The sequence below is a fragment of the Chiloscyllium plagiosum genome, chromosome 9, assembly GCF_004010195.1.
Source record: "Chiloscyllium plagiosum isolate BGI_BamShark_2017 chromosome 9, ASM401019v2, whole genome shotgun sequence".
In the NCBI taxonomy this organism is placed as follows: domain Eukaryota; kingdom Metazoa; phylum Chordata; class Chondrichthyes; order Orectolobiformes; family Hemiscylliidae; genus Chiloscyllium; species Chiloscyllium plagiosum.
In genome coordinates, this window is record NC_057718.1 from 73295248 (window position 1) to 73315948 (window position 20701).

The 20701-nt window shown below is 46.8% G+C and overlaps 1 protein-coding gene across 2 annotated transcripts in view; it reads right to left on the bottom strand.

The window, feature by feature from the left end:
- Positions 1 to 11511: 11511 nt before the first annotated feature.
- LOC122552940 (5-hydroxytryptamine receptor 1E) overlaps positions 11512 to 20701 on the bottom strand; it is an 89944-nt gene continuing 80754 nt past the window's right edge. Inside the window, exons 1-2 of one of the 2 annotated variants that reach the window (XM_043696218.1) lie at positions 18506 to 18628; positions 11512 to 13094 (exon numbers count right to left, since the gene is read on the bottom strand). In XM_043696218.1, the coding sequence (XP_043552153.1) occupies positions 11838 to 12926 (1089 nt within the window). In that variant the 5' untranslated portion in view covers positions 12927 to 13094; positions 18506 to 18628 and the 3' untranslated portion in view covers positions 11512 to 11837. Of the gene's footprint in view, positions 13095 to 18505; positions 18629 to 20701 lie in introns of those variants that run through there. The other variant, XM_043696217.1, reaches the window with a different exon arrangement.

The window sequence follows — 20701 nt, forward strand, 5'->3', positions numbered from 1 at the left end:
ACTAACGTCTCGCTGAGTGAAGAACCTACCCCTAACATCTGTCCTATATCTACCCCCCCTTAATTTAGAGCTATGCCCCCTTGTAATACCCGGCTCCATACGCGGGAAAAGGTTCATACTGTCGGCCCTATCTAACCCCCTAATCATCTTGTACACCTCAATCAAGTCACCCCTAAACCTTCTTTTCTCTAATGAAAACAGCCCCAAGTGTCTCCGTCTTTCCTCATACGATCTTCCTTCCATAGCAGGCAACATCCTGGTAAACCTCCTCTGCATCCGTTCCAGTGCCTCCACATCCTTCCTATAGTATGGCGACCAAAACTGCACACAATATTCCAGATGCGGTCGTACCAGAGTCTTATACAACTGCATCATGACCTCAGGACTCCGGAACTCAATTCCTCTACCAATAAAAGCCAGTACGCCATATGCCTTCCTCACCGCAGTATTTACCTGGGTGGCAACTTTCAGAGATCTGTGTACATGGACACCAAGATCCCTCTGCTCATCCACACTACCAAGTATCCGACCATTAGCCCCGTACCCCATCTTTTTGTTATTCTTCCCAAAGTGAGTCACCTCACACTTAGCTACATTGTATTCCATTTGCCACCTTTCTGCCCAGCTCTGCAGCTTCTCTATATCCTGCTGTAACCTGCCACATCCTTCCTCACTGTCTACCACTCCTCTGACTTTCGTATCATCCGCAAACTTGCTTACCCAACCTTCTAACCCCTCTTCCAGGTCATTTATAAAAATGACAAACAGCAATGGTCCCAAAACAGATCCTTGCGGAACACCGCTAGTGACGGCACTCCATGAAGAAACTTTGCCATCAACTACTACCCTCTGTCTTCTTCCAGGCAGCCAACTCCTAATCCAAACCTCCAACTCATCCTCAATGCCATACCTCCGTATTTTTTGCAGTGGTCTACCATGGGGAACCTTATCAAACGCCTTACTAAAATCCATATATACCACATCTACCGCTTTCCCCTCATCAACCTCTTTCGTCACCTTTTCAAAGAATTCAATAAGGTTTGTGAGGCATGACCTGCCCTTCACAAAACCATGCTGACTATCCTTGATCACATTATTCCTATCCAGATGTTCATAAATCCTATCCCTTACAATTCTCTCTAAGATTTTGCCCACAACAGAAGTGAGACTCACCGGCCTATAGTTACTAGAGTTATCCCTACTCCCCTTCTTGAAGAAGGGAACCACATTTGCTAGCCTCCAGTCTTCTGGCACTACTCCTGTAGACAACGAGGAAATAAAAATCAAGGCCAATGGCTCTGCAATCTCCTCCCTTACTTCCCAGAGAATCCTAGGATAAATGCCATCAGGCCCAGGGGACTTATCTATTTTCACCCTTTCCAGAATTTCCAACACCTCTTTTCTACATACCTCAAAGCCATCCATTCTACTTAATTGTGACTCAGTATTCACATCGATGACAATGTCCTGTTCCTGATTGAATACTGACGAAAAGTATTCATTCAGTGTCTCCCCAATCTCTTCAGCCTCCACACGCATCTTTCCACTACTATCCTTGACTGGACCTATTCCTACCCTAGTCATTCTTTTATTCCTGACATACCTATAGAATGCCTTAGGGTTTTCCCTAATCCTACCAACTAAGGACCTTTCATGTCCCCTCCTTGCTGGAGAATGGAACTATCATGTTATAGCAGAACTTGCCAACTGTATTCCATTTAGATATAGTTTGATGATGTTTGTTGATTTTAGTTAGGTGTTATTTTCAAATATACAACTTGTAAGAGTTTAGCTGTTTAAGTGTATGTTGTGCTTTCCTTGGCCTTAGATGATCATATAGTTACCACACGGAAATTAGGCTGCGATCATGTGATCCATCAAGCTTTGGGTTCGGGATCAAGAAGAGGGACTGTGGCTGGATTGCCCACTCAAAATGATGGTCTTATGGAAAAGGGACAATAAAATGAGGCATGCTGAGAAATTGAGGCAAGCCTTGGCCAAAGCGACTGCGCTCAAAGACACTGAAAAAAACAAGCTGCAGAACCTGGACAGGCTACAGCTACAGGCAGACAGTACACAATTGACTCAGCAGTTGCAAACAAGACAATATCCTCTTGAATTCGAATTGAATGGAATTAACCTGAAAGCTATCCTCAAGACAATCAGCAACATCGAGTTGTTTGCCAGACAAAAGGATGATTCACACTCTTATTTGGAAAGGGCTACCTGACCAACATGGCCCCAACACCTCCAGGAATGAATGCCCATGGGCCACCTTATCATTGACATATAATCGATATAATCGTCCAGTTGGGTCCGATCAATCAGGGTGATCAGGTCCAACCACACAGGATCAATGTGGATTTCACCAGGTTCCCCATTTCCCCTTCCCCCACTTTATCCCAGTCCCAACCTTCCAAACCAGCACCACTCTCTTGAATGGTCCTACCTGTCCATCTTCCTTCCCACCTATCTGCTGCACCCTCCTTTCCAACCTGTCACATTCACCCCCACCTTCACCTACCTATCGCATCTCATCTACCTCCCACCCATCCCCCCGTTCCCATTTGCCTGGGCGGCACAGTAGCTCAGTGGTCAGCATTGCTACCTCACAGCGCCAGGGATCTGGGTGCGATTCCGGCCTCGGGCGACTGTCTGTGTGGAGTTTGCACATTCTCCCCGTGTCTGCATGGGTTTCAGTTTCCTTTCAAAATCCAAAGATGTGAAGGTCAGGTGAATTGGCCATGCTAAATTGCCCAAAGTGTTAGGTGCATTAGTCAGGGATAAATGTAAGGTCAGGGAATGGGTCTGGGTGGGTTACTCTTCGGAGGGTCGGTTTGGACTTGTTGGGCTGAAGGGCCTATTTCCCTACTGTAGGGAATCTAATTTCATCTCTCAGACCCCTGGCCCAAAAAACTTATTTCTGATGAAGGACTTATGCCTGAAACATTGAACCTCCTGCTCCTTGGCTGCTACATGACCAGCTGTGCTTTTCCAGCACCACATTCTTTGACTCTGATCTCTAGCATCTGCAGTCCTCACTTTCTCCTGGTATATGGTCATCCAGAGTTAAACACAAGGTAGTTGATTAGGTTTATACTGTAAATTGTTAGTTTGTAGTTATTTTGTTGTTATTATACTAATTTTATTAAATAAATAAATATTACTGTTTATTATATTATGAGTCGACTCGTTTATTATATTAAGAGTCATTTCTTTGCTAGATATAAGAGTTAAAACATACTGTACGGCAGGCACAACACCAGTATGTTCAGCCACTTCTTGATATCAAGTGGGGTGAATTGAATTAGCTGAAGACTGGCATCCGTGATGCTGTAGACCTCTGGGTAAGGCTTGGGGTGGATCATTCGCTTGGTACTTCTGACTGCAGATGGATGTAAATGCTTCAGCCTTATCTTTGCACTGATTTGCTTGGCTCTCATATCATTGAGGATGGAAATATTTGCGCAGCCTCTTCTTCCTGTTATTTGCTTAATGGATGTGATAGAACTGCAGAACTTTGACTTGATCTGTTGATTGTGAAATCACTTAGCTCTACTGTTACTTGCGGCTGCCACAGTTTGAAATGAAAATATTCCTGTATTGTAGCTTTAACGTATTCTATTCATGTCCTGACATCCCCTCCTGTCCTGCTCATTGGACCTGAATTGATTCTCTTTCTTGGTAGCTCGAGCTCAATGTCAGGTTATGGATAATAGTTAAAAATAATTTTACCATAGATTGCAACCCACAATGCATGTTACATACTCAGTTTTGAGCTGCATGATCAGTTCTTAATCCATCGTAATCATGCCACATAACATGATGAACAGAATCCTCAGAGTGATGACAAGGACCTGCAGCAAATCACTCCTACCAATTCTGGCATGGACAGATAACCGGCAAGGTAGATTGGTGATGGCAAGTTTAATGAGGTTTTTCCTCTCTTGTTGGTTCCCTAAACACTTGGTATAGACCCAGTGTGGCAGATATATTCTTTAGGAATAGGCCAGCTTAGTTAGCAGTAGAGATGCAAAGTCAGAGCATTTGCAGCAGATTGTCAAGGAGAGTGTGAACAGCCAGAGTTGCACATAATGGTACCAACAGAATAAATAGAAAAATGGATGAGGTCCTGCAGAGTGGATAAAGGAGTTGGGCAGTGTTAAAAAGTGGGATCTCAAGGTTAGTAATCTCTGGATTATTCCCAATGCCACACGCTAGTGAGAGTGGGGATAGGAGGATAGGACAGATGAATACATAGCTGAGGAGCTAGTGCAGGGAGCAGAGATTCAGATTTTTGGATTATTGGGATCTTTCTGGGGCAGAAGTGACCTGTACAAGAAGGACAGGTTGCTCCTGAACTGCAGGGAGACCAATATCCTGGTGGGGAGATTTGTTAGAGCCGTTTGAGAAGGTTTAAATTTGTCTGGCAGAGGAGTGAGACCATAAACAGTTCTGAGAAGGTTGAGAATAGTCCAGAAATTTAAGAGATCAAGTTAAATATTCAGGCAGGCAAGAGCATGGTAGGAAATGAAGGAAAATTGATGAATTAAACTGCATTTATTTCAATGGAAGTGGCCTGACAGGTAACACAGATGAACTCAGGACATGGATGGATACATGGGACTGGGACATCATAGCTATTACAGAAACATGGCTGAGGGAGGGACAGGATTGGCACCTCAATGTTCCGGGGTACAAACGCTATAGAGGAGGCAAAAGAGGAGGGGGAGTGGTGTTTTGATTAGGGGCAACATTATGGCAGTACTTAGAGAGGGTATTCCTGGAAAATTATCCAGTAAGGCTATCAGGGTGGAACTGAGAAATAAGAAGTGGACTATCACTTTGATGGGATTGTACTACAGGCTCCCCAATAATCAGCAGGAAATTGAGGAGCAAATATGTAAGGAGGTTGCAGATAGCTGTAAGAATAATAGGATTGTAATAGTGGGGATTTTAACTTTCAAAAAATAGGCTTGGACTGCCATAGTAGAACAAGCTTGGATGGGAAGGAATTTGTTAAGTGTGTTCAGGAAAAAATTCTCAATCAATATGTAGAGGACCATCCTAGAGAAGAGGCAAGACTCATCCTTCTCTTGGGAAATGGGGCAGGACACGTGACTGAGGTATTAGTGGGGGAGCACTTTGGGGCCAGAAACAATAATTTTATTAGTTTTAAAATAGTTATGAAAAACAATAGGTCTGATCCACAAGGTAAAGTTCCAAATTGGGGCATGACCAATTTTGATAGTATTAGTCAGGAGCTTTCAAAAGTTTATTGGGGGAGGCAGTTCATAGATAAAGAACATCTGGCAAGTGGGAGGCTATCAAAAGGGGACAACATGAGTTCAGGGCCAACATGTTTCTAGTGTGAAGGACAAGGCTGGCAGGAGTAGCAACACTGGGCGACTTAAGATATGGAGCCCATGATCAAGAAAATGGAGGCATATATCAGGCAAATGGCAGCTAGGATCAATCTCTTGAAGACTCTGGGGGTATAGGAGTACATTTAAGATGGAAATCAGAAGGGCAAAAAGGTGACACGAGAGAGCTTTGGCTGATAAAATAAAGGAAAATCCAGTGCGATCCTATGAGTATGTTAGTTTAAGGTGAGAGGGGAAAGATTTAAAAGGGACTTAAGGGCAGCTTTTTCCTACAGAGGGTGATTTGTGTATGGAATGAACAGCCAGGGAAAATGGTGAAGGCTGGTACAATTCCAATATTTAAAAGGAATCTGGATGGGTAAATGAATAAGAAGGGTTTAGAGGGATATGGACCAAATATTGGCAAATGGGGCTAGATTAATTTAGGATTACTGATCAGCATAGATGAGTTGGACCAAAGAAATTGCTTCCATGCTGTACATTTCTATGACTTTATGACTCCACAGTCAAAAGAGTAATTAGGGAGAGAATACGTCCTTTAAAGATTAACATGATTGTGTATGTGTGGATTTACAGTAGATGGTGATATTCTAAATGAATATTTTGCATTTGTATTTCCTGTGGACCTCAGAGGTAAATGTTGATGTCTCGCAAAGAATCCAAATTACTGATGAGGGGTTGCTGAAGTCTGAAAAGAGATAAAGGTAGATAAATTTTCGGGATCTGATAAACCTGTCCCAGTACAACGGGCAAGGAAAGAAATTGCAGAGCACCTAGCAGAGATAATTGTATCATTAACAGCCCACGTGTGAGGTGGCAGAACTCTGGAGGGTGGTTAATCATAGAATTGTCATTTGGCCCATCAAGTCTGTACTGACCCTCCAAAGAGAATCCAAACCAGACCCTATAACTCTGCTTTAATCATGGCTAATCCACTTGACTTGCATGTCTACGGACTTCATTTTTGTGTTCTCACAACTAATGTTCTCCCATTATTTAAGAAAAGCTGGAAGGAAAAGCCAGGGAACTATAGATCGGAGAGTCTAATGTCAGTGGAGGGTAAATTGTTGGAGGAGATTGCGACAGACAGGAACTACATGCATTTGGAGAGGCAAGGACTGATTAGGGATTGGGTTTGTGCATGGGAAATAGTGTTTCACAAATTTTATTGGGTTTTTTGAAGAGATGACCAACAAGGCAGGTAAGGGCAGTGTGGTAGATGTTGTCTACATGGATTATAGCAACGCCTTCAATAAAATACTGTGTGGTAGACTGGTTAGAGCAGAAAATTGTTGCTGGAAAAGCGCAGCAGGTCAGGCAGCATCCAGGGAACAGGAGAATCGACGTTTCGGGCATAAGCCCTTCTTCAGGAATGGAGGGTGTCAGTGGAAGGGTACTGGTTGGTACGGCGGGAAAGAAAGAAGCGGAGGGCTTTGAGTCCTTCGTGATGAGGGATGGAGGTGTACAGGGACTGGATGTCCATGGTGAAAATAAGGCGTTGGGGACCGGGGAAGCGAAAATCATGGAGCAGGTGGAGGCCATGGGTGGTGTCCCGAACGTAGGTGGGGAGTTCTTGGACTAAGGGGGACAGGACGGTGTCAAGGTATGCGGAGATGAATTCGGTGGGGCAGGAGCAGGCAGGAGCAGGTTAGTAAGGTTAGATCACATGGGATCCAGGGATAGCTAGCCAATTGGATACAAAATTGACTTGTTGATAGGAGACAAGGTTGGTGATGGAGGGTTGTTCTTTCAGACTATAGGTCTGAGTCTACAGTTGTTCATCATTTTAAATAAATGATTTAAATGAGAATACAAGAGATGTGGTTCGTAAGTTTGTGGATAACACCAAAATTGGTTGTCGCGTGGACAGTGAAGGTTATCTAAGAGTACAATAGGTTGTTGATCAACTGGGCCAGTGGACCAAGGAATTAAAGATGGGGTTTAATTAAATAAATGCGATGTCTACATTTTGGTAAGACAAACCATGGCAGGACTCACAAAGTTAATGGTAGGGCACTGGGGTTTGTTGTTAATGGTAGGGCCCGGGGTGCAGGTGCATATTTTCTTGGAAATGGTGTTATGGATATGATTCGGAGATGCCGGTGTTGGACTGGGGTGTACAGAGTTAAAAATCACATACCACCAGGTTATGGTCCAACAGGTTTAATTGGAAGCACACTAGCTTTCGGAGCGACGCTCCTTCATCAGGTGATTGACAATCACCTGACAGTGTGGTGAACGTTGGCACGTTTGCCTTCATCAGTTAGAGCATTAAGTACATGAGTTGAGACATCATGTTACAGCTGTACAAGACATTGGTAAGTCCTCATTTGGTGTACTGTGTGCTTTTCTGGTAATCCTCCTGGAGGAAAGATGTTGTTAAATTGGAAAGAGTGCAAAAAAGATTTACAATGATGTTACCGAGACTGGAAGGTTTGAATAATAAAGAGAGGCTGGATAGGCTGGCACGTGTTTCCCTGGGGTGTAGGAGGCTGCAGAGTGACCTATTAGTAATTTATAGAATCACAACGGGCATAGATAACGTGAATAGCCAAGGTCTTCTCCGCAGGGTAGGAGAGTCCAAAACTAAAGGGCGTAGGTTTAATGTGAGAGCAGATTGATTTAAAAATGGACCTGAGGTCAACTTTTGCACAAAGAGGGCAGTGTGTACTTGTATTGAGTTGCCAGAGGAAATAGTGGAGACAGGTACAATTACAACACTTAAAAGACATTTGGACAGGTACACAGATAGAAAAGGTTTAGAGGAATATGGGCCAAATGCAGGCAAATGGGATTAGTTCAGTTGAAGAAACCTGGCCAGCATGGATTAGTTGGGCTGAAGGTCCTGTTTCCCTGCTGTATCTCTCTATGACTTTCTGACTCTGCCCTGAGTTTAGATAATCAGATATGCTGCTGTATCTTTTATCATACTAAAGATAGTTTTAAATAAATAAGCAGCTATTTAGAAACCAAGGATGAAATCTTACCAGGTGCTGAACAAAGTCTAAGGCAAGAAATTTGAGAGAATCAAATGAGAAGGCAGGAAAGACCTTTCTTGATGTCAAGACCAACAACTTACATTTTCCAAATAAGTTCTGGATGGGGAGGTGAAATCTTCACTAGTAAGAGGAGAGAGACCTACTAATGTGCATTATCACTCATTCACATTCTTATTATTACCTAATCTCATCTTCTTGAGATGTACTCTATTCTACAACTCCCCCCAGATAGTAACTGGAGGCTAAGAATTCCCAGTATAAAAGTCAAAGTGGGATATGGTGTCTCTAGGTCAGTGCTTTCTCCACAGGACCTCCATCTTGGACATCTGCACCAGCATTTCAGGTAAAGCTCCACAGACAGCAACTGCATACACAGCATATCCATGGTGCTGGTCTCTGAGATATACCAGCCTCTCTGCATCCTCATCATAATTCTCTGATCCATTAGCAATATGCTTTTGTGCTTTAATGCTGCACTTTGAGGTACACTGGCACATATCATTGTATGCAGGGACCCATCTAGCTTATTGAATGGAACTGGCTGCATTTTACGGGTTGCTGTTCTTTTGCCATCTTAAAGTTCATTCACTTTGGGTCTATCCAGATGCTGACAGCATTCTTGTCTTGCTTTGCCTTGCCTTTTAGTGCACACAGAAAGCCAGACAGCATGTCATGATTGTCAGTGATCATTCAAGGGGGTGGACATTTTGCCGTCCAGCATCATGCTATGGCGATCTCACAGCCACACCATACAGTCACAGACAGCTATAGCATTGAAAAAAGCCTTTCATGCTTTGGCGTCACAAATGTATATCTGAATATCTCTTAAATGTTATATTGGTTTCTGTTTTACTACTCTTCGAGGCAGTGAATTCCAGATTCCCATACCATGACTGAAAATGTTTTTCCTCCTCTCTCCTCAAATCCTTTTGCCCCTTTCTTAATTCTATGCCCCTGATTGATCCCTCCATCAAAGGGAAATATTTCTTCTTGTTTGCCCTGTCTATATCACACATAATTTTATACGTCTCAATTAAAGTCATAAAGTCATAGAGTCATAGAGATGTACAGCATGGAAACAGATGGTCCAACTTGTCCATGCCGATCAGATATCCCAACACAATCTAATCCTACCTGTCAGCACCCAGCCCATATCCCTCCAAACCCTTCCTATTCAAAGACCCATCCAGTTGCAATCATACTAGCCTCCACCACTTGCTCTGGCATCTCATTCCATACATTTACCACCTCTGTGTGAAACAGTTGCCCCATAGGTCTCTTTTATATCTTTCCCCTCTTACCCTAAACCTATGTCCTCTAGTTCTGGACTTCCCCACCCCAGGGAAAAGACTTTGTCTATTTATCCTATACATAAGTCTCATGATTTTATAAACATCTAAAAGGTTACCCCTCAGCCTCCGATGCTCCAGGGAAAACAGCCCCAGCCAATTCAACCTCTCCCTATAGCTCAAATCCTCCAACATCCTTGCAAATCTTTTCTGAACTCTTTCATGTTTTACAACATCCTTCTGATAGGAAGGAGACCAGAATTGCACGCAATATTCCAACAGTGACCTAACCAATGTCCTGTACAGCCACAACATGACCTCCCAACTCCTGTACTCAATACTCTGACCAATAAAAAAAGCATACCAAACACCTTTGTCACTATTCTATCTACCTGCGACTCCACTTTCAAGGAGCTATGAACCTGCACTACAAGGTCTCTTTGTTCAGCAACACTCCCTAGGACCTTACCATTAAGTCTATAAGTCCTGCTAAGATTAAGGGCCCATTTGCCCACCTGATCAAGATCTCGTTGTAATCTGAGGGAACCTTCTTCGCTCTCAATTACACCTCCAAATTTGGTGTCATAGTTTGGTACAAACCTACTAACAATACCCCTTATGCTCATATCCAAATTGTTTATATAAATGATGAAAAGTAGTGGACCCAGCACCGGTCCTTGTGGTACTCCACTGGTCACAGGCTTCCAGTCTGAAAAACAACCCTTCACCACCACCCTCTGTCTTCTACCTTTGAGCCAGTTCTGTATCCAAAAGGCTAGTTCTCCCTGTATTCCGTGAGATCTAACCTTGCTAATCAGTCTCCCATGGGGAACCTTGTCAAATACCTTACTGAAGTCAATATTGATCACGTCCACCCTCAAACTTTTCTGCTCTAAGGAAAAGAATCCCAGTCTGTTCAATCTCTTTTCATAATTAAACTCTCTAGCCAAGCCTATGTCCTGCTAAATCTCCTCTGCACCATGGTCTTAAAGTATTTTCTATTACAGGCAAATATAATAATATTCCCCTCTGAACCATTTTATCAACCTGTCCTGATACCTTAAGGGACTGGTGGACATGCACACCAGTGTCCCTCTGATTATTAATGCTTCTCAGGGTCCTAGTACTCATCATGCATTCCCTGCCTTGTTTGTCCTGCCCAGGTGCACTTATCCAGACTGAATTTCATTTGCCACCGATGAACCCATCTGTCCAGCTTGTCCATACCCTCCTGTAATCTAAGGCTATCCTCTTCATTATTTACAACCCCAGCATGTTGGAGAAGCTTACGCAGCTAACACATTACAACCAAATAGCCATGTTCCCAAGTCTAAGGGGAACAGTCCTTTAGTATGGAAGTGCTAGCATAGTAACTCAAAAAAAAGCCTCGAACATCAGTCCAGGTGATTGGGCCCAGTCAGTCAGCATGCTTAAGGTGATCAGGGTCTGAACCTTCTCCTCATAGAGTGTGAAGGGCAGACAATCAGGCACTCCACTCCATCTTGGTTTGTTCTGCCCCGGTATGGTTGTTTTCTTCTGTGATGAGTGGGTGGCACAGAAGGCATAGTTCAGTAAAAGCACCTGACAATACCCAACTCAACTTCATTATCACATTTATCTAGTCCTCTGTTGTTGCTAAGTTAACAAATCTTTTGTCAACCAACTGGAGATCAGATTGTTCCTCCAATTAAATATTGGAAAGAAGTTATTTTCTATCCCTCCTCCAAGTGCTATTCCATGGATCCTAATTCCATCCCTTTCCATGGGAACAGTCTGAGATGAATTTAATCTTTTAACGACCTTGAATAAGTTTCCCCCTCGTCCTTGCTATGAAGGCAATGTTTAAAACCTATCTCTTGGTCACCTGACCTAATATGTGGCCTTATGTGGCTTGGTGTCATATTTTGTTCTATCATGCTGTTCTGCAGCGCCTTGGGAAATTTTTAAAGGTGCTTTGTAAATTGTAATTTCATTGCAAGAGAGAAACAGTCGCTTTAGTAATTTAAAACATTTTCCAGACTTCAGAAGATACTAATATAACAAAAAAGCACCGATACAAATAAAAAAAGCTAATTTAATGTTCTTTCAACAACTGCAAAAACAAATACTCAAATAATAAAAGCACATTCTGTATAAGACATGTAACCCCCTTGTTCAGGGAATCTTTAACCATGTTTTTTGCATCTTATAAGCTTCCGGAAGGCTAACTTGAAATCTTCATTGAAACTTGTGTACAAGAGAGGGTTAATTAAAGAATTGATATAGCCTAACCAAGTTAAAAAATCAGCAACTACTGGAGAAACGACACAAAGGTGCAGTCCCACACAGAGCTCTTTGATGAAAAAGGGCAGCCAGCAGATAATGAAAGCCCCAAGAATGAGTCCCAAAATGCGAGCTGCTTTCCGTTCCCTTGAGTTAGAGATTTGCTGGCGCTCTTCCATACTCCCCTGCCCATTTTCGAGTGTTGGGACCCTGACCATCAGGTGATCATTGTGAAACTTCAGTGCAGGTTCAGAGTTGTGTAGATCAGATACACAAAAGGTATGTGTCAGATTATAGCTCATGTAGATTTGGCTTTCACTGTTGCGACCAGTAAAGTGGCGGCTGGAACCACGTTTCTGGTAAAGGTTCTTGGCAGCATGGTAGATACGGTAGTAAAGGATGAGAATTAAAGCTGATGGAATGTAAAAAGCTCCAAATGTTGAATAAATGGTGTAGATCACAAGGTCATGCTGAATTATGCACTTTTTCCCTGTAGAGTTAACATTGTGGCTCCTCCAAAACAGGGGTGGCATGGATATGAAAACAGAAATAGTCCATACAGCCAGTATCATGACTCCCGCACGCTTGGCAGTCCTTTTTGGAGCATATTCTATGGCATCCGTGATGGCCCAGTATCTATCCAGAGCAATCACACACAGATGAAGGATTGAGCATGTACAGAATGTCATGTCCAAACTCAACCATGCCTCACAAACAATGTAACCCAAAACCCAAGCATCAGTGGTAATGTATATAATACTGATAGGCATTACTAGAATAGCAACAAGGAGGTCTGTCAGAGCTAGGGAACATATGAGATAGTTTGCAGGTTGGTGCAATTTCTTTGTAATACAAATAGCAACCATTACAGCAGAATTCAACAAAGTTGCTAGAATTGCAATTAAAGACAGAATTGAAGCAATAGCAGTCCTTTCAGTAAACGTTTTGGATCGTCCTTGACATGATTCATTTGTGGAGTTTGAGAAGCTCATTGTTTAATGTCCAGAACACAAATGCTTACAATTTCCAAAACATGGCAGAAGATTTCCACTGTTTCTTTTGTCAACTGAAGAGTGAGTTTAATTATTATTACTTCAACGTCAAAGTCCTGAGTGTTCTTCACAATCTTGTTTTTGTGTAACATCGACAAAATAATTTTCCTAAAAGAGAGAAAAGAAAAACCCAATTAGTATAAATTTATTTTGAGACAAAATGGACACAGTTTTCTTGGTGTTTTGATGCTGAGTTACCAGTTAGACCTGATAACTCTTTTTTTCCCAAAACTCTGCCTGACATACTCAGCATGATTTCTGACAGCAAAGCATGACTTTGAATGTGCCCTTTGGCACGTTTTATGAATTTGTGCACATACAAATCCATTATTATCATCAGAGATGCAAAGTCCTACAGATTGATTTTGTGTTTACACAGATCATACAGTTTTCTTGTGTAAATCTGCAAGTTTGCAATGATACCATTGTGCAAGTATATACCTCCCTTGTGATAACATCACTAGATATGCATATATGAAGTTAAACTTAGTGACAGTCTCAAACTCTTTTGAGACTGTCCAAAATGACTGTATGAGAAATGTTGAAAATCATTTAAAGTGAGAGTGCCGGTGCATGACTGTCACCTTATTCCACTTATTTACCTATCTGCATTGTACATACTTTCAGATCTTTATATGCTACATGAATGAGTTTGCATGACTTTAAACGGGTGGCACGGTGGCACAGTGGTTAGCACTGCTGCCTCACAGCGCCTGAGACCCGGGTTCAATTCCCCCCTCAGGCGACTGACTGTGTGGAGTTTGCACATTCTCCCCGTGTCTGCGTGGGTTTCCTCCGGGTGCTCTGGTTTCCTCCCACAGTCCAAAGATGTGCAGGTCAGGTGAATTGGCCATGCTAAATTGCCCGTAGTGTTAGGTAAGGGGTAAATGTAGGGGTATGGGTGGGTTGCGCTTCGGCGGGTTGGTGTGGACTTGTTGGGCCGAAGGGCCTGTTTCCACACTGTAATGTAATCTAAAAATCTAAACCTGGTGTTCATTTTTGCTGTAAAAGTGAATTAGATGATCCTTTGTCATCCTTTGCCTTCTGTCCGCCAATCTCTACCACTGGTTACATTTCTCTGCCTCTAATAATGGACATATTTTAGACAAATTAGTTATTCGTGCTTTTCCTAAATCCTAAGTATGGCTTCCACTGCTGTCCTTATTTTTTGGACCATTCTTAAAACTATTCATAATCAAAATATTGAAGATGCTAGAAATTTGAACTAAAGTAATCAATAGGTCAAGATGATATCTGTGGATTTTTTGACATTAAATTTGAAATCTTAAAACTGTACTTTTCATGTTTTTTTAACACAACTATTTCTATTTCTCTGCCGTTACCCGAATTTTAGTAATCTCCAAAAATTAGTGCAGTGATTATCGAACATAGAACAATAAAGCACAGAACAGGCCACGATGTTGTGCCGAACATTTGTCCTAGCTTAAGCACCCATCCATGTACCTATCCAATTGCCGCTTAAAGGTCGCCAATGATTCTGACTCTGCCACTCCCACAGGCAGCGCATTCCATGCCCCCACCACTCTCTGGGTAAAGAACCTACCCCTGATATCCCCCCTATACCTTCCACCCTTCACCTTAAATTTATGTCCCCTTGTAACACACTGTTGTACCCGGGGAAAAAGTTTCTGACTGTCTACTCTATCTATTCCTCTGATCATCTTATAAACCTCTAACAAGTCACCCCTCATCTTTCGCCGTTCCAATGAGAAAAGGCCTAGCACTCTCAACCTATCCTCGTATGACCTATTCTCCATTCCAGGCAACAGAATAGTAATACATGTTACTAGAATAGTAATTCAGGAGCAAAATGAGGCTCTATTCACCTGCAGGAACCTGGACAACATTCAGGTTTGGACTGTTGAGTAGCAAGCAACATTTATGCCACAAAAGTGCTAAGTAATGACGATTATCAGCATTAGAGAATCTATAACCTTTTCTTGATATTCAATGTCATGACTGTAGTAATCAGAATGAGATCAACCAGATGGACATCAGCGAATGTGTTCCCTGATTGGGGCTGTTAACCTGGTCCAATCAGAGACACCTTTTGAGAGAAATGCTTGGAATTTGAATAAAGATTCGTGCACTTTGCATCTTTCACTGTGTCTCACACCTGCACACACACACCATGGGTGCTGGGGAGAAAATATGCACTACCGCACTTAGGTGGTAGTGTGGGGTTAAAGGGGAAAAAAAAGGGGAGTGTCACTAAAAAAGAAAAAAGAAAAAAAAATAAAAAAAATAAAAAAAATAAACAGGAGATTAAAGAAAAAAAAAACAGGAGTGTTCACTGGCCACCCGGGTGTTTTCCTATCTTCCTGGTGGTGGAATTTGAATAAAGATTCGTGCACTTTGTGTCTTTCACTGTGTCTCACACCTGCAAAAAAAAAGAAAAGAAAAGAAAAAAAAAATGAACAGGAGTGCTTGGAATTTGAATAAAGATTCGTGCACTTTGCATCTTTCACTGTGTCTCACACCTGCACACACACACCATGGGCGCTGGGGAAAAATAAGCACTACCGCACTTAGGTGGTAGTGTGGGGGTTAAAGAAAAAAAAAATGAACAGGAGTGCTTGGAATTTGAATAAAGATTCGTGCACTTTGTGTCTTTCACTGTGTCTCACACCTGCAAAAAAAAAGAAAAGAAAAGAAAAAAAAAATGAACAGGAGTGCTTGGAATTTGAATAAAGATTCGTGCACTTTGTGTCTTTCACTGTGTCTCACACCTGCACACACACACCATGGGTGCTGGGGAAGAAAAATAAGCACTACCGCACTTAGGTGGAAAAAAAAAGAGAAATGTTTGGCCACCCGGGTGTTTTCCTATCTTTCTGGTGGTGAAATTGAATAAAGATTCGTGCACTTTGTGTCTTTCACAGTGTCTCACACCTGCAAAAAAAAAGAAAAGAAAAGAAAACAAAATGAACAGGAGTGCTTGGAATTTGAATAAAGATTCGTGCACTTTGTGTCTTTCACTGTGTCTCACACCTGCACACACACACACCATGGGTGCTGGGGAAAAAAAAAATAAAAGAGGACATCAAATAAGCGCTACCGCAGTTAGGCGGTAGTATGGGGGTTAAAAAAAAAACTGGAGCGTCAATTCTATTTTGATAAAAAAAACCCAGAAAATTTACATTAGAGCCCGGGTGTCCTTGGAGAAGGAGCACACGGTGTCCACCAACACCCTGGAGTTGTTCAGGGAGAGGTGGGCGCCGCAGGGAGTGGAGTGCATTATTTCTCCCTCCAACTCTAAATAAAAAAAAATGAACAGGAGTGCTATCACACAGCATTGCCCTTTGATGTGAAGGGCACTGCTTGTCACTGGCCACTCGGGTGTTGGCCTATCTTAAGAGTTGGAGCAGTGTGAGTGAGTGTGCACACGGGCAAGGACTCTCCTCCTTGAAGGGGACTGTCCCTGGATTAGCTGCCCTGCATCGAGAGAGAGAGAGAGAGGAAGGAAAGAAGAAGAAGAGGAGGAGGCAGAAGCAGAAGGAGGTGAGAGATTTTGAGTCTGGGGCCTATGTTTGGACCTGCAGCCTGGGCCTCACCCAGGTCAAGGGAGTGTTGCTGCTGACCTGGGGCCCACTCCCACTGCTGGTTTTTGGGACCCCGCCTGGACCTGCCTCAGCTGTTGCTGCTTGGGGCCTGCCTCACTGCTGCTGCCTGAGACTTGCCTTGGGGACCCTCCCAGGACCTCCACCACTGCTGCTGTTATTAGAGGCCCACCTCCACTGCTGCTGCCTGGGACTCAATTTTGGGGCTGACTGGGACTTGCCTTGGGGACCCTCCCCAACAGGTCTGCCCCACCAACTGCTGCAACCAAGGGCCTGCCGAGGACTTGCCAGAGGCCTGCCTCCACTGCTGCTGTTGTCTGAGGCCTGCCTCCAACAATGCTGCCTGGGACTCGCCTTGGGGCCCCTCCCAACAACCTCAACCACTACTGCTGCCTGGGACTTGCCTTGGGGACCCTCCCCAACAGGTCTGCCCCCACCGCTGCGACCGAGGGTCTGCTTAGGACTTGCCTGAGGCCTGCGTCCACCGCCACTGCCTGGGACTCGCCTTGTCCCCTCCCCAGGACCTCCAACACTGCCACTGCTGGAGGCCCACCTCCACTGCTACTGCTGCCTGGGACTCAATTTTGAGGCTGCCTGGGACTTGCCTTGGGGACCCTCCCCAACAGGTCTGCCCCCACCGCTGCGACCAAGGGCCTACCTGGGACTCGCCCGAGGCCTGCCTCCACCGCTGCTGTTGCCTGAGGCCTGCCTCCACCACTACTGCTGCCTGAGACTCGCCTTGGGTGACTGGCCTTGGGCCCCTCCCCACAACCTCCACCACTGCTGCTGCCAGAGGCCCACCTCCACCGCTGCTGCCTGAGGTCTACAAATATCCAGCAGCAGAGTATGGCGAGCCCGAAGGTCACGGGGCCTAGCCGCACCTACGCCGGGGTAGCCGCTGCTTTAGGCTCGGCTATCCCAACCCTGGCCGCAACCGCAACCCCCTTCAGGCACCTGACTAAATGCCTGGGGGTAAAGGCCTATCCCCACCCCAACATGTCCATCGAGGCCTGCAGCAAGGCCATGGCTAGTGTGGTCGGCCCACTGGCCATCGTCGCTGCGGCCCGGATGTACGGGAAGGCCGTCTTCTTCCTTAAGACCGAGCAGGCGGTCCACCTGGCCGTGGAGAGGGGGCTCACTGTGGGCGGGACACATTTGCCCGTCGACCCTCTGGAGGTTACGGCCCAGAGGGTCGTGATCTCCAACGTCCCACCCTTCATTGCCAGCGAGCTCCTTCTACCCCACCTCACCACCTTTGGGGAGATCCGGTCAGGGGTCCAACCGCTCCTGCTCGGTCTTAAGGACCCCGCCCTCCGACACATCTACTCCTTCCGATGCCAGGTGTTCATTTGCCTGGCCCGGGAGGAGGTCACCGAGGGCTCATTCACACTCCTCCATGAGGGCGTGGCCTACCACGCCTTGCAGACAGCATGCGGTGCCACCTGTGCCCCGAGGTGGGGCACATTAGAAAAAACTGCCCCACCCAGAAGGCTGCCCAGCCCACGCCAACAGCTGATGGTGGTGCCGCCGCACCCACTCCCCCTCCCCCGAAGTCAACACCACAAGCCCCGGCACCGGAGAGTAAGCCGGATGCATCCGATGCTCCAGCCTCAGGCAGGGAGGGGGTGATCGTCCGGCCGGCCAGAAGGCGCTCAAGAAGACGTGACATGTCAGGCCTGCCCATGGGGAGACCACCCTATCCCCTTCCCCGACACCCAGCCCACGCCCTGCCCCACCTTGGCACGATAATGCCCCTGCGGCCGTGCCAGCATTGCCCCGGCGCGGGAACCCTGACCCCCAAACCCCCACCTGATCCTGGTCTCACTGACCCCACATCCACTCCCCACTCCGATAGAGAAACCCCTGGGGCTTCAACACCTGCCCCTGGCGCTGTAACACCTGGTCTGGGGGCCCCCGAGCCCGAGCCCTGGCACTAACCTGGGGGGAAACCACCACTACCCCACCTCCTGCAGCGACCGTGCCTCTGGGCCCTGGAGAGGGAATTGGGCCTCTTTCCCGCCCGCCGTCACCTGATAAACCAGGGGCGGGGCAAGAAGTGACACAGCTGACCCTCCCCACGCCTTCTGTCTTCCCCCAGCCAATCGTATTCCGGGAAAAGCTGGGGGGGGACCTCGGGCCCCATGACCACCAAGGCGGGCGGGGAGGGGAAGGCCCATAAATTCCCCCCTGTCTCTCTGGGGAAGAGGCACCGGCCCGTGGAGGGGAGAGACACTCCAGCAGCGCTGCCCCTCTCCAGGGGATGAGCCAACGGTGCCTCTTGACTGTCCTGCACTGCGGCCCGACCTACCCAAACCCACAGTGGCTACAGCAGGGCCTCCTGCTGCCTCAACTCCTCCGGCCCCTTTGGAGGACTTTAACAACCACGAGGGTCGTGGTGCGGGTGACGATGGAGGACCCTCTGCTGGGTCGTCGAGCGGCGGAGGGGAGGAAGGTGTTATCCTCGCTCCTCCCTCCCAGACTGTTTTTCCGGGGGCCTTGGCCCTGGGGGAGAACCTTTTCCCCGAGGAGCCGGGCGTCTCGTTGTTGGGAGAGGAGCGGGGCCCCGGGCCTCTGCCGCCCGATGACCCGAACTCGGGGCGTTCCGGGAAGGGGTGCGCTGTGGAAGGTACTGCCGGTGACCCTGGCGGTGGGGTCGCCGGGGGTTTGAGGCCAGTTGGCTGTGCCGGACCAGCCCCCATCCTCTCGGTGGGGGAGGGGTCGGTGACAGAGGGCGACCTCCCAGAGGAGGGTTCGGGATCGGTGGCGGACACCGGGGACGACGCGGACTCTGTCTGCAGTGACGTTTGAGTCCCAGGTGCCCCCCCCACCGATCTCCCCCTCATCCCCTCGAGGAACTCTGGGAATTTGTCGAGGAAACACGGAGTTGCCAGGATAGAGCCCAACTGGCACTCGACTGCTGGAGCTCATTCGAGAGAGTTTATAGGTTGGCCCACGCTGCTTGCCAGGCGCCTGGGCTCGACGTGAATGAGCGAAAGCGAGTCAGGAACTTCCTGGGTGCGCTCCTGGTGAGGGCAAGGGACTTCTGTGCCCCTCCCTCATCCTCCCAGTAAATGTGTATATATAGGTTTTTAACTGTACTGGTGGTGGTTGCACAACGCTTCCGACATGGAGCCAACTATAGCCAGCCTCAACATCAACGGCAGCAGGGAGTCACAGCGCAGATTCCAGACCCACTCGGTCCTTCGGGACGGGAGGTATGCGGTGTGCTTCCTGCAAGAAACCCACACTACCCCGGAGACGAAGCCACCTGGCTCCTGGTGTGGCGAGTGGGGGTGGGGTCTACATGAGTCACCTCACCCGCAGATCTGGCGGGGTGGCTATTTTGTTGGCCCCGCATTTTCAGCCGGAGATCTTGGGGGTCAGGGAGCCCATGCCAGGCCATTTGCTTCACCCGATGGTTCGGCTGGGGGGCGCGGTGCTTCACTTGGTGAACGTCTACGCTCCCCTGGCCGGGCCAAGGCAAGCAAGCTTCTTTGAAGCAGTGTCCACTCATTACGCCTCCATCGACGAGAACCAGTGCGTCGTCCTCGGGGGAGATTTTAACTGCGTCCTCGAGGGCAGGGACCACAGCGGTGCCTGCACTGGTTGGGCATCGGGGAGGAGATTGGGGGACTTGGTCAAGTCCTTCGACCTGGTGGACGTCTGGCGAAATCTCCATCCCGACTCCATCGCCTTCACCTTCGTGAAGCCTGGGGTCGGAGCATCTAGAATCGACCGCCTGTACGTTTCACGGGCGCACGCCTCCTGTTTTCTGAAGGCCTCCACGCGGCATGTGTCGTGCACGGACCATCACCTGGTGTGGGCGGAACCTCTTCCGTTCGGCGCCAGGCTCGGCTCCGCATACTGGCACTTTAACAACCTGCTGCTGGAGGACGAGCGGTTCCGGGACTCGTTTCGTCGCTTCTGGGCCGGCTGGAGAAGGAAGCGGGGAAGCTTCCCCTCCCTGAGGCTATGGTGGGACGTGGGCAAGGCTCACGTCCGCGTCTTCTGTCAGGAGTACGCGAGGGGGTCGACGAAGAGGCAGACATCCAGGAGCGGGGAGTTGGAGAGGGAGATGCTCGACCTGGAGTCACGCCTTGGTCAGCCCGACGTGGACCCGGCCCTGCGCGGGGC